Source organism: Embiotoca jacksoni, unplaced genomic scaffold (genome assembly GCF_022577435.1).
Source record: "Embiotoca jacksoni isolate LCO1_2020_lvr unplaced genomic scaffold, fEmbJac1.0.p SCAF_31, whole genome shotgun sequence".
Lineage (NCBI taxonomy): Eukaryota > Metazoa > Chordata > Actinopteri > Embiotocidae > Embiotoca > Embiotoca jacksoni.
The window spans coordinates 3,278,051-3,292,696 of record NW_027185383.1 but is presented as its reverse complement, the minus strand read 5'-3'; the positions used below and the strand labels follow the sequence as shown (position 1 = coordinate 3,292,696).

Genomic DNA, 14,646 nt, shown 5'->3' with positions numbered 1-14,646 from the left:
TTCTACTTTAATCAATAACAATGTGTGTTCAAGTCCAAATGGTTTACATTTTGTATGTTGACGAATGGTTGACCTATTCAAGAATAACAACTGGTATGCCAGACAAGTTATAGTTGGACTCCATGTCTGTCCAGACTCATGTAACAGCAGTGACGACTTGGAAGGAATGTGGAAAAGAAAGCAGATCCGGATCACAAAGTTGTAGCCATGACAAAAGACAAGGCTTCAAATATGGAAGCTCCCAATTCACATCTTCAATCAGTTTCGAGGTGGAAACCAAACATTAGTGTCATCAATTCAGCATCCGACTGAAGGTCAAATGTGGCCACAAGCTCCCCTTCTGTTCTGGAGCCATTGAGTTCACAAGAATGGGACAGACGTGAAGTCAGTCGCTTTTGATCACTAAAATTTATTGAGTTCATTCTAGAGTCCGAGTTGATGTTTGTTCCAAATTGGAAGAAATTCCCTCGAGATGTTGAGAATCCTGCGGACAACCTGAAAACATAATGTCTTCAGACGCGGCTGGAAGACACGATATTTTCAACAAACAATGTCCTCACTCATCGAATTCCATCATGTGACTTTATTCAGCTACTAAAAATCAGTTTGCGTGTGTTGAAATTTTCCAACAATGTATTTAATTGGTCGAGGAATCTCCTTTGCATTTTATCACAAATATTCCACTTCAAATTATGCATGTGTGGATCAACACATCTTATGATTAAGCATATTTATTTTTAAATATATGTAATGATCTGTAAAAAAAAAAAAAAAAAAAGTATTTGCCAATCAAATGATTTAATTAATACCAGTAATTCATGGCCCTCAAAGGGGCAGAATGAGTTGTTTTTTATGAGTAAACAATAAAATGGAAAGATATTTGGAAAGTCGAGGGGACTTTCAGCACAAACTGTTTGATGATCAATCATTTATCACCAAATCACACATACACACACACACAGCGGGAGAGAAAAGTGTAACCTGTGCCGTTCGTCTGGTTAAAATAACCATCCATTAGTCTCAGTGACAAAAAAACTGCACATCGTGACAAAAAAAAACAAAATGTGTGATTACAAATCGCACGTAATTCCAAAATATTCATGTTAACATATCAATAAGGTGCCACTTGAACTAATAATTTGTGCATGATTAGTGATGCTCTGACAAAGGCCAACAGTGGAAAACACTACAAAACAAATCAAATGCTGTGCACTGAACATGAGTCTCGCCTTTATCAATATTTACAAGTAAAATGTTCCTTTTTTTTTTTTTTTTTTTGTATCTGACATGTACACTTAAACAGTCAATGCATCTACATCATTACATACAAACCTCATGATGTTTGTGTGACAGTGGATGGCGTTGCCATCATATGTACATTTACATCTTTACATACACCATTTACATCGGTACCTGAACTAGGAGCTGTGCCACAGCCCTTCGCACGTGGTACGAAACAACCATACAGCTACACTGGGAGTGACGAGTGATTTGTTGATGAGTGTTTATAAAGCAAAGAGACTACAGTGCAGTCAAAAATATAATGCCTAGTGACAAAAAACAAAAAACAACTAAAGTTCTACGTGGCTTCTGAAAATGTTTCAAGGACAACTTCACCCAATATTTGAAAAACGTACCTCCAGTGACATCGAGCCATGCAGAGACAGCTTTGGTTTTTATCTACTGAGGTTTTCTGCTGCACCTCAACATAACGGAGGGGAATTGAGTTTGAGCTCACGGCACTGAAACGAGCATCTACAGCCACGCGAGCTGCTTTGTCTTGGTGTTTAACCGATATGTCTACCTCAGTCACCATCTTAGCCTGTTAGCATGCTAAGATTTTCTAATCAGCGCTGGACAAATTGAAGTTTGGACTCGATGGTGGCAACGCAGGAAAGGTCTGGAGATCAGAGGTCAGAATTTGCTTCCATCGGGCCACGAATGTGTCGACCAAATTCCTTAACATTCAATTCAATAGCTGGTGAGATATTTTCATAATCAAACATGTGGACCTGCTGGTGGTGCTGGAGAAAAAGTTAGTGGTCAATAAACCTAAAACTGTAAGAAGCATGAATTTTGGTAGAAGTGCCAATCAAGTAGATGTTAAGATATTTCATTGATAAAATAGCAACCATGACCCCGAACGCCTGGTATTACCAGACTAACTTCAGAGCGAGAATTTATGGGCGTGTCCACGCTTCATTGGGCCCATAAGTTAATTTTGAAACTTTTGGAGCAGCCTTTAACCAATCAGCATTCACTACGATATAATGTCTGTTGTGCGCCGAAACTCACGCTGAAACCACCAATACCACTGCTGGAACTACCTCAGTGTCATCGCATGTAGCCGCCTAGTGGTCCCTGATTGGTCCGCCCTCCAGAGCGGTGGAGCAAACCTTGATGTTAACAGGGTTTCCAGACTGCAATCTCAGCAAAGACCGACCTTACTGCTACTGTAAGTAGCAACTTCCATGGCGAGTTATCGACTGAAAGATCGACCACCATCACCAACGGTAGAGCAGCTACTCCAGCGTGACTTACAAAGTGCTGTTCATCTTTATCGTTTTGAGGGGGTGGCAAAAACCTCGGAGACACATCGCAAAACCCAGTCGAATAAGACCAAAACTATCTGCACGGCGAGTGCTGAATTTGAACTGCAGTTTGAGTGAATCGCCCCTTTTAAGTTTGAATTCACGTTGGAAGAGCAGTTTTGAGTTTTTGAGCGTGCGTACCTCTACAGAAGTTCACCAGCAGTCAGCCTGTAACGAGCTCATCACCAGCATTCAGGATTCTTCCCAGCTGTTAGGACGGGAATTAAAAGGGAACGTAGAGTAAAACGCACTTGTTACCCGTGTCTGCCTGTTGGTGTGTTAGCTTCTCAGTTCGTTGACATACTTGTGAAAAGTACATTTGTTCCGCCGGATCTAAGAGTTGCCTGTTTTTTGCTAGTTGACTTGTCGTGAACTCCTTTTGAGGTACGAGCAAAAAAAGTTTAATTCAACACGAGAAATAACGTTACGAGCCAGTGGTCACATACGGTGGAAAGAAAACAACTATTGCATAGTACAAGAATATTAGGCAGGTTTCAATCTGTGAAAACAATCCTGTCTTTAATATCTTGGGAGAAGTTTTATGTAGTAAAAGTAGTTATCGGACAGGTGATTTGTGTCAGAGCTGAAACTCCTTGGTTACTGTGACAGAACCACCACACTGATACTGTGGAGGAAAGAATTCATCGCGCTGCATTTGGCCGCCATAATAAGGGGGTCGGGATTTTTTTTTAATATTTTGAGTAAAAATCTAAATTTACAGTCTCAAAACAACAACTATGCTACAGTGTGTTTCCAAGGTATCTGTTGCTATGTAAAGGGAATTTTCTTAGATTTATTAGACAGGCATACATAGAATACACCTGATAATCCCAGACTGAATTTTCCACCAATCACCTGGTAAAGTCTATGGTAACTAAGGCTGAATTTACACTTTTCAATTTCAGTGTAGCGTAAAGTGCCATGTAAAGGTGGCAGGACACTCTCATGAGTTTTGTGGCACAGTTGATTTCAGAAAATAAAAATAAAAGGCAATTATTTCCAGTACCGGCAGGAGATGGTTTGGATTGTGCTTGTGTAAGAAGAGGAAGAAAGAAGAAAAAAGAAATTTGGATTTGATATAGCTGATTGCATCTTTTCTCCCATTTACTGTATAAGCACACAGTAAACTTTTCAAGTGTGATTCCTGTGATGAACTGAACCCCTCAATGTGTTCCTCATGCATCCTGCAGTAGTGGCACACTCCTGCCAGCCTCATGTCCCCTCGTCTCCTCTTCCTCCTCCTCTCTCTCTTTGGCAGTAGTGGTTTCTTGGAATTGACTACAATGCAGCTGTGCAACACCATTTGCTCCGGTCCCTTTGTTGCTGGCTCTGCTTCACTTAACTGATGCTGAGCTGCGCAAATCCAATGAGTTTAATATCATCAGGAATTTCAGACTCCTCCAGGCCAGATGCCTAAGAAAAAGTAAACAACATAAACTCAATGTATTGTTTAGAAATCTCTCAAAAAGATAACATTCAAATCTTTAATTATAAATGAATTTTTTTCACACATCACTAGTGGAAATCAAGTGTTTCAGTCTTTGTGCTTACCAGTTTAAAGGTCACATTTTTGTTACCATGAGGATCATCAACAATCTTTTGCAAATTGGCAGCAACTGGACAAGAAAAAAGGAAGTGAGCGAACCGAGTCAGATGACCAACAAATAAGGGCACACAAAAAGAGCTTGTTCAGTCCTGGTCAGGAGATACGTGGTATTGGAAACATATAGACACGATAAATTCATTAACTGTAAAACTGTATTCAGATCAAACTACGCCACTCGTTTTTCACACTTAAGCACATTTATTAAAAATCACGAGATCTTAAAATCGTTTTTGTTTTTCCTTGTTTCTACTAAAGTCAGCGTGGAATTTAAAGATTTCTTTCACTTGATGAACACAAGTCATCTATAACAACCAGCATTATACCCTCAGCTGCTATGATGTCAGAAAACTAAACTCAGAAGACAACACAGACTGTGGAAACAACGACAATGATGGCATTAAAAAGCCTTAATTGTAAAAAATTTAAACAATAAACTAAAAATGTTGTACTGACTTTATCAGATTATCTCCGCAACCCTGATAATATCCCACTGTACACTACTATATCTCTTACTTACCAATGACTAGGTCCTTCCCATCAACCAGACCAGCTGAGACCAACTCCTGAGAAACTCCATCGGCAGAGTCTGAGGACAGAACCGGAGAGGAAAAACAAAGACGTCAGACGGGAGCGTAACAGCATGTGAGGATAGAAGAAAGCTGTGATCTCTCTGACCTCTTCCAGACATGAACTCAAATCGGATGTCATTGAGCTCCTTCTTGAGATTCCTCAATCTCAACACGAGGCTGATGGGAATACTGGACAAAGTGGCTGGATCCTGAAGAAGATGAGGTATCATAGCATTGCGAGATGGCATCATTGTTGTCTCTTACTGGTTATGTTGTTATATCCACATTACAGATGAATATGTATTAAAAATCTGATTGTGTAAATATTTTATGAAAGCCTCAACACGATATTAATATCGAGGTGTTTGGTCCCAAATACTTAGATTTTTGATTTTTATCCGTAACACCCAGCATTACAAGAAACATATCAATATGCCAAAAAAAACAAACAAAAAAAAACAACTAGAAAAAAGACCAAGACGGTAAATATGCAAACAAACAATGCAGGTTTCAAACTAAGCTAATTTCTTTTGTAATCGAACAGTTTGATAAATGAGAAATTATCAGTGGGATGTTTATATAAAAAGCTACAGAACTGATGAAAGATGTGTTATGGTGCTTTTATGGGGTCTTGAGGAGAACCAGTCGTCATGTGAAGAGGATTTGCGTATTTGGTTCATGTTTCTTACCTGGACGGTCGGTGCGTGTGACGGGCTCGCTGTCTGAGTGGGTGGAGCCTCCTCTCCCGCCATCGTCACGTTAGCAGGTTTCTCCGGTGCTGCGCCGGGTGGCATCAGCTGGGCCGTGGAGCCCTCTACTGGTGGGAAAAGCTACGAGATTTTTTTCACACAAAAAAAAAATCAGCTTAATCACTTTTGCATGACTTAAAAAAAAAATCCACAACAGAACAAAACAGAGGACACACATAAGACAGTCATGCAGATTGTTTGTTCACAGCATTACGATAAATCAAGATTTTCAGGTCATGTCCACTACAAATGGACTCACCTCCAAACTCTGGGACCCGTCCTTCACTCTGGGGGACTGCAGAATGGACATGACAGATTGTCAGGATTAAAGACATGCAACTCTCCCTTTATCCCCCCCAATGCATGGACTGATGGAGTATTGTAGGATTGAAGAAATTTGACACAGAGGAGGCGACGTTAAACACAAGGCTGAACTGATATCACAGTCAAGACAGACAGGACAGTAAACTCCCTCTCACAGACGTCGATTGACTGTAAACACACTGGAAATAATTTCAACAGCTGATCTGAGCAGGTAGTTTGTTCCAGTTGGGAGGTCATCCTGTCTTTTTAGGCTTGAGTTTTGACTGTTAAAGCTTCAGTGTGTAGGGTTTTATGGGATCTATTGGCAGAAGTGGAATATAATATTCATACTTAGGTTTTTATTATTGTAAAATCACCTGAATTATTGTTTTCCTCATCATTAAATGAGCCCTTCATATCTACATGGCTATCAGGTCTTCTTCCACAGAGTGAACCATTTTGCACTGCCATGTTTCTACGACAGCCCAGAAGAGACAAACCAAACACTGACACTGGGGCCTTTTGTGTGTTTCATGGCCACCGCAGAAGGAGTATTCGGTTGGTTGCCTCGCCACTAGATGCCAAAAAATACTACACACTGCTCCTTTAAAATTGAAGTCTATTTCATAAAATAGTTGTTTCTGTTGTTTTTTAACACAAACATTTGTTTATTTCAGAGCGTTATCCACTTTTTGTAAAACAAGAACAATCCTCACTAAAGACCAACAGCATATGGGAATTATTACAAGTCTAAAGCCTGACTGCATCTTTTAGTCGCCACAAAACTGCATCAACAGTGACCTCCTAAAACCAGGAAGACATGCTGTTTCTCAGTCAGATCAAGTTTTGAAATCTGGTGTTCCTTGACAGATTTACCAGAGTGACCTGAGCAGGAGGATTCAACAAAAGCAGACTCCTGATTGGCTGAAAAGTGTTCAGCCCAACAGCACCATCTGCTGTCCTAAGGACAGCGTGCACTGAGATGCAGTACAGCTGCTTGATAAAGTAAACTGGACTGACAGTGATGAGACACAAACATGCGGAGTCTCACCCTCAGGGCCGCCACGGCAGCTCTGCCCTCCTCGCTCTCCTCGTCCAGCTCGTCATCGCTCCACTCCCACCCGCCGTCCTCCGTCTTGTGGAGACGGCCGCTGGAGCCGGGGACACGACGCACCTACACAAAGCAACGCTCAGTACCGACTCATTCATTCTCGCTTAAATCCTTTTCAGGCATTTCCCAGCTTGCGTTAGACAGATGGGAGACTGGGACACACCCTGGACAAGGAAGCATACCTTGGCAGCGTGATATCGTATTCTACGAAGACATTTTTGATTAGTGAGCCTTTAGTGTGTTAGTAATGGAGGTCAAACCTTTTTTGATCGCTCTGTTATTGTTGGACCTTTGTGGAGGAGCCTCTCCTGTAAGTACTCGTTGTTCTGTAACCGAAAGACAAATGTTTCTTATGGGATCTATAAATACTGTCTCTGAAACGTGCAGAAATATTCTGAGTTTATTTTTAGAAGAGTAATGCACAGCTCACTTTGGCTTTTGTGAAGAATTTGTGCTTCAGCAACTCAGCAGCTGTTGGCCTAAATAGGACAGAGACACAAGGATCTTCAATATATTCGTTACACAACCAGGGACTCTGATAGAAACCAAAGCAAAACAAGCACAAACTGAATCTGGTATCTGGTGGAAAAAAAGGGGCGTTGGGAACTAACTGACCTTTTTTCAGGATCTTTCTGTAAACACAGGGAGAGCATCTTCCTGAAGGACTTGCCGTACTTCTTCACCATGTCCTTGTCTGTGATACCCGTCTCCAGACAGGGAGGGTCGTTCTGCAAAGTCAGCATCAGCACCTACACGCGTGCGAAGATCAGCTTCAGTTATCAGCTGTTATTTCAATGTTACTGCAAACAACTTCCACACAGAACTAAGCTTCTCAATAATATGCAGCAATATCTGCAAAAGGCTACAGAACTCTCAACTTGTTTTGTCTGAGCTGTTTGAAAAGTTTTTTCTGTAGTGAGATAAAGCAACAAAATTCACTCCAAGATCATTTGATTTAATGAGATAAAACAGTGTCGATGCTCCAGTTACCTTCATCGGTGGGTATTTGTGATATGGTGCAGCCCCAGTGGCCAGTTCAATGGCTGTTATGGCAAAACTCCAGATGTCGGCTTTAAAGTCATAGCCGCGGACCTGCAGATTATAAACAAACCTGTGTGAACAAAGTGCGACTGTCGTCCCTCTGAGCTGAAGCCTTGCAGGGAGAAAGCATGAAGAGAAAGACGCCGTGTACAAAGCAAGCCTCCTACCTGCTCCATGACCTCCGGGGCCATCCAGCACGGCGTCCCCACAAACGTCTTCCGAACCTTGTTCCTTGTCATGTCTCCGCCTGCTGCTAGAAAGGCACTCACACCGAAGTCTGATGTGTGTGTGGAACAGAAACAAGAAGAAAGATTCAGACATTTTTGTAGTACAACGTCACCCTCTTTTGCTCAGATCAGAATCTTAAAACTAATTTAGACTAAACCAACAAAAGTGTATAGGGTTGGGTATTGTTCAAAAGTTTTTCGCTACCAATACAATGACTTCGATATATGGTCCTCAACGATAATTTGATCTATACCAATTTTGCAAATCCATTCTCATAAAACAAAAATGATATTACACATTATGGAATAATTCTTCAGTTTTCATATATTTTAGAGGAGTGTGACCCAGGTTGTTTTCTGTAGCTACGATTTAAGCCTGAGACAAACTACCTGCGTGGTGGGTTTGGGTTACGTCTTCATTTTGCTGCCCATGTTAACATTAGAGGAGCCACACAGCCCGTGTGAGGACCGTGTGTCACAACTCGCTGCTGCGGCACGTCATCTACAGTTTTGGCGTCTAATGTGACCGAGCGAAAACGAGACCTGTGATCACGTGTACTACACAATCATCAGAAACCAGCTCCAATTATATTGTGTCCATAATTTAACAGCAGAATGGGAGTGCTTTTTCAGTGCACTCTTTCTTTCCGTGTGCGCTTGTGTGGTTTACATTGAACATAGGTAAACAAAAAACCTGGCACACATGATGCCACACTAGCCGTGTGGCACCATGTGTGCAAGTGAGGTAGCCGTCATGCACAGGCAGAGCGTCCCAGGCACTACAGACGTCTCATAAATTATTTTTTTTTAAAACTCACATGCAATTATGTTCCCTACACGCCTCACATGCAAAGAAACATCCAGCGACTGCAACACACCATGTGTGACCAAAAATGTGAAAAAGTTCAAATGAGGCCATTTAATGTAAGATTTATCTAAATTGTGACAGAGTAATTTTACCTACATGGGTGGCCACCACGTAGCGCTTTTGTATATGAAACGCTGTGGCTCACGAATTACACCTACGTGTTTGTGTGGATACGGTTTAAGTGTCAAAATGACGAGACAGTTTACAATACTTGATGGAATTCAGCAAATTGTTCAGAGCCATAAAACAATCAAAGTTTGGTAGCGTGGCTGAGAGGTGTAACACCTCATTCAAGGATGTGAAAACCAAAGCACATAAAAGACAAAACTGAAACACTGTACCAGCAATTTGCACTGAACCGTCTTCCCCGAGAAGAATATTTCCAGCCTTTAGATCCCTGTACATGAAGAGACAGAAAAAGATGAAGTCATGGTGTAACAGTTCAAATATCACGAGTCAGTCGCGCATCAACACAGCTCAGCTCTTCAAATAAACACTCTTTACAATTCCACAAAATCATGTGACAGCTGCACCTTTCATCCACCTGATTTGTGTTCGCATGAACACTGTGTGCAAACTGTGCACACAGAAGTGGAGTGGATTAACCCGGCCCCAACCTTCCTCCTCCTATCTTTCCTGATTAACAGTAAGTGAGTTAGTCACATCATCTGAGCTCAATCAGCTGCTGCTCTCTACTGAAACTCTCTCCACTCCCACTGAAACTGGAATACGCATCACTCACTCTAAAACTGTCGGCAAATCAAATAACTCGACTTCAAATGTTTTTGTTTTTTTAAAGAAACAATGTGACTACAGAAACCTTTTTTTTTGACTGGAGGGTCTCTTAGTTTGAACCGATTAAACTTGTCACACAACAAGGCAGAGAGAACATGGAGATATTTCCTCTCCGTGAAGGTTCACAGGGTTCCTGGGAGGAATTTTATGTAAAACAAACCTCCTCAATTATGCATTTTCACTGTATTAAATATTGAAGGCGGTCCAGTTCAAGCCGCACGCTCATATGCAGAGAGGAAAAGCTCAATGCCTGGTACAGCAATGCATTATGGGACACACTAGCTACACAGTGTACAGTGATAACAAAGCATTGTTATCCGGTGACACATCGTGACAACTCACCGATGAATCTGTCCGTTTTTGTGGAGGTACTCCAGCCCCTCCAGGACTTCCTTCAAGATGGAGGCGATGCTGGCCTCATCCAGCACTCCGGTCTTGTGCTCACCGCGAGAGATGATGTGCTTGATGATGTCCAACACTGAGCCTGGGAGACAGGCAGAGGCTCGTCACGGGACATGCTGACAGTACATGGAGGGCATCTCCAATATGGCAACACTGCAGGGAATTTATCTGGTGGTTTGGACCAAAAACAAAACCGGCAGCTGTGCCCAGCTTCCTAACTACAGAAAATACAACCTTAACAGAGCTGTGCAGATCACCAGGCCTCCTAAACCTCCAGAGGGCTGAACCTGAATTTACAGATTATATGAAATAAAGTAATTCTTCATTGTCTATTGTTTGTCTCTAAATAGATGAGTGAATTGTCAGAAATGGTGCAAACATTCCGAAATAATATACAAAAACAACAGCAGCAGGAAACAGCCTTTTTGTAAAATGGCTGAAGATTTCCGCTGCCAACTTTTACAGGTTATGTGCGCACATAGCAGCTCAGAGCAACTTGGCACTGTTGGCTTTCTTTTGGAAACAAAATGATAACGCAATGCAGAATACCATAGCTATACAAAATGGCAACAGCTGCTTCCCTAATCATGTGCAGTGAAAATGCAGAATGCAGTTTTTCAAAATGAAGCAGGAACTGTGTGAAAATGGTGACACCAGTTCGTATGTGTCATGTAACATGTGACATCCCACTGAGATACAGAAAGAGGGTAAGTGTGGCATGTGGTCTGATAGCCATTATATAGTATTGTTCAATGTATTTTTACGCCTCAGAGAAGCACTTTAAATGATCTTGCGCCCGAGTGGTGCGATATGAGCTTATTAGAGAAATCCATACAATCTATATGAAAAATGGAGCACCAGATATTAACTATACCCCATGCAGCAACTGCAATAACTATTCAACCATTTCAGGTGATTGTCAGTGGAGTACCGAGTGTGCATTCACTGTGGGCACTGATACACTAGAATAAATATAAAAGTACCATTAAAGTCTAGAAAATGCACGACTAAATAAAGAAGGTAAATCTGAAGTTTCTATTGTCGTGCTGAAAAGAGCAACACAACTGCTGAGCCATAATATACGATTCAATAAAACCGGCCTCCTGCTGAGTTGATCCAAACATTCATTCCGAGTTCAAACCTGAGCTTGTCTGAGATAAAAGGCGGCAGACATGACAAAGAAAGAAAAGTGAAAGTAGAGATAAGAGTTAGCCAAGAGCAGGTCAACTCAGAAACACGGGAAGCACTTACCACCGCTGAGCAGCTTCATCACCAGCCACAGCTCATCCTTCACCACAAAGGAGGTATAATAAGACACAATGTTTGGATGGTGGCACTGGCTCATAGCCTGAATCTCTTTCTGCACACAGAAGAAAAATGTGGGATAAAAGGTCACTCAGGGAGCAGAGACTGTGGCATACCAAAGCCAAGCACTGACTAAATCTTCAGAGAAGAAGTCAATCGCAGTCACAGGGTGTGATCTTTGAACTGAACTTCATTTATTATGAGCTTACTGCATGTGTGGCTTAAATGAAACGACTTAATCCCCTCTATTACTCTTTGCTCAAAGTCAAAACCTCCCAGTTAAAGAAGCTAAATCCTTAACCGGGCATATGCGGAGACAATGTTGTGGCCTGGGTTACAGCACCACCGAGCCACCAGGTCAAGACGTTTTTAACCCAGGATACAGACAGAGGTGGATTCAGGACCTTGATAAACGATATAAGCACCGGGTAGAAGGAGAAGGCCTTGGAAGTCAGGCGAGTGTAATGAAATATTCACATCAAATAGCAGAGATTGCAACGTCGATAGTTGACAGGCTGTAATCGGCCGAGGATGAAGAGGAAATGAATAATTCAGAGACAAGTCATCGGTCTGATGTTCATTCTCATGCACAGTTCGACAAACCAAAATCAAAAATCAAAACTACTTCCATGTGGTTGATAAAGGTCCTTCAACAAGACACACTGTAATGTGTAGTAGATGTGCCTGAGAGAGATCTCACCGCACTGATTTTACAGCCCATTTAGGATCACTAGTTATATTATCCCTTTGAGGTAACTGATGCAATCAATGAGCCGGACTGACTCATGGCAAAAAGGGATTAACGGGGTTTTGCATCATTGTGATTAAGTACCTTGATTTGTGAGCCATTTAATTTGCTGGATTAAACAAAAGGTGACTTCCCGTCTGGTTATTCTATCCATGATCATTTCTGAAGGGAATTTCTAAAGCTATTACAGTATCATTTCACCCAGCTCTGCTCTGGAGGGCATCATTTGATCAGCCTGAGTCACTAAATCAAATGTTCAAAACTGTATTTCACTGGCTGAGAAAAGTGCAAGATGGAAAAAAAAACCTCTGCATGTCTAATGTGCACAATATAATCATGTAAAGCTTCACTGCGACTTTCTGTTGCACTCGTGTTTGTGTCACAGACATAAACTCACAAAATCACTTAAAAAATATTTACATATATTACAATATTTAGTTCATATTACTTAGTCACTGACGAGTGTGGAACCAGCGCTGCTTCTGATGATGCGCATGTCGGAAACTAACTTCACTCTCACCTGAGCGTCTGCGGATGTTTCGCATTTTAACATCAACATTCAAAAGTAAAACGACGTGAGGAAAACGTACGATTTTAGTGCACCGTTCTTTTCCAGGAACATTTCATTCAGTCACATTTACTTCTTCTCTATTACGTGTCGTATTAAACAGTTATAACGGTATCGAGGCTTTAATCTCCCTTCGCCAAACTACTCCCGGCTATACACAACACATAAGGACCATCAGGACCATAGACTCGGATCCACATGTTCCTCCAGTTTCTTACCAGGAGCTCATCCATGCTGGTTTGACACTTTTCCAGGTTGATCCGTTTGATGGCCACCTTCTCCTTCCTGGGCTTGCAGTACGCTGCCTGGACGACAGCCGTGGCCCCGCTCCCTGAGAAGAACAACACGGTCATCATCATCATCATCATCATCTCACTGTGGAGGAGCACATGACAGCTCAGATGGATCTCTGGAGAACATCTCAGTAGATCCGTGTTTCCAACATTGAGTTCACTGTCATCGACTCTAATTTAACAGATGCGCATTAAGAGGAACTACAGTTCACGTCAGTCACGTTGTCCGGACTCGCCGTAAGGTGTGAGCGTCTCCATCAGCCGTCTCACACCTCCAGGAGAAGAGCACCACCCACTCCGACCACGGACTGAAGGCTAACTTGCGTTAGCCGCTTAGCTTCACGCTGTTTGGCCAGGAAGCTCGTCGACGAGCCTCACCGACCAGCAGCTCGCGTATTAGGCCTCGACTGGGGGAGGAACTGCCGACCTGTGGAGACCGCTGCAGCGCAGCTACGGGACGCAGCTCGACTTCTGCCAGCGTCAGACACGCAGAGCTAAGTCGCCTTTAGCAGCCGACGCCGCTGCAAAAGCACAGGGGAGGCTAATATGCTAACATTAGCGAACTAAAGCGACTCACCTATCACCTCATTGAGCTCGTAGTCGTCCTTGTCGATTGACCAGGACTGAGAGGACTGGTCTTCCGCCATGGTCGTTGTTTAAACGATGTAAACAGAGCTTCTAATCAATGAGGGAGTCTGTGGTTGTCGCTCGGCGGTTACTCCATCCGGCTCCGCTGACAACTCCTCGCGCTCCTGTCAACACAACTTTACGCGCCTCTGACGTAACGCATGACGTCAGAGGGCGGGACGAAGATGTCGCCATCTTAAAGTCCGTCAAACCCGAAAAACTCTAAAAAAAACAACAACAAACACATTAAAAGATGACCACAGAAATAACTAGTAGCTCACTGATAACGATATTCAGTCAAAATACTTCGATATTTAACAACGTGGATGTTTAATTGTCCGGGATAGTCAGCAGAGGGCGCTGACGTCCGGCTCTCAGTGTGGGCCTTTTTCTTGCATAATTATGTTTTGGTCATTCTCGTGCAGCGAGACGTTTCAGAGGTGCGCGTAGAAACTATCGCGAGAACAGCAGCAACGGCGTCAGGTTCTTAAACACTAACTTTTTACTGAAGTTTTATTTTTACTTCCATTCACTAATACATTGTACAGCAAAATGTCTCCATTAAATTCATTTAACATCAATAATATGAGTTTTAAAATAACAACACGCGAGTTGAACAACTCAGCAGCATTATATGAAGCACAGTTCTTGAGTAGTTTTTTCTTCAACTAATTAAGGAAATACTGAACCCAAACATACTGCAGACTGAACAGAAGACAGGCTACTGTATGTTTAGGTTTTTTTTTAGGCTTCTTTGGGATCTCTGGTCACTAATCTTTCAATCGTCCATGTTTGAAATTGTAATGTTTAACACCAGTTAACACTCTTGGCAAAACGTTTCAT

General features: G+C 42.2%; 1 protein-coding gene across 1 annotated transcript; it reads right to left on the bottom strand.

Moving 5' to 3' along the window:
- Positions 1-568: 568 nt before the first annotated feature.
- LOC138207314 (serine/threonine-protein kinase OSR1-like) lies at positions 569-13,946 on the bottom strand. The gene is made up of 17 exons (XM_069164457.1): positions 13,754-13,946; positions 13,102-13,214; positions 11,514-11,622; positions 10,203-10,344; positions 9,407-9,462; positions 8,138-8,247; positions 7,920-8,021; positions 7,545-7,678; positions 7,360-7,408; positions 7,190-7,255; positions 6,870-6,992; positions 5,775-5,810; positions 5,456-5,596; positions 4,873-4,975; positions 4,715-4,783; positions 4,143-4,207; positions 569-4,004 (listed from the first exon to the last, which is right to left on the bottom strand). The coding sequence occupies exons 1-17, from the start codon at positions 13,821-13,823 to the stop codon at positions 3,930-3,932; spliced, it is 1,563 nt and encodes a 520-aa protein (XP_069020558.1). The 5' UTR covers positions 13,824-13,946; the 3' UTR covers positions 569-3,929.
- Positions 13,947-14,646: the final 700 nt, after the last annotated feature.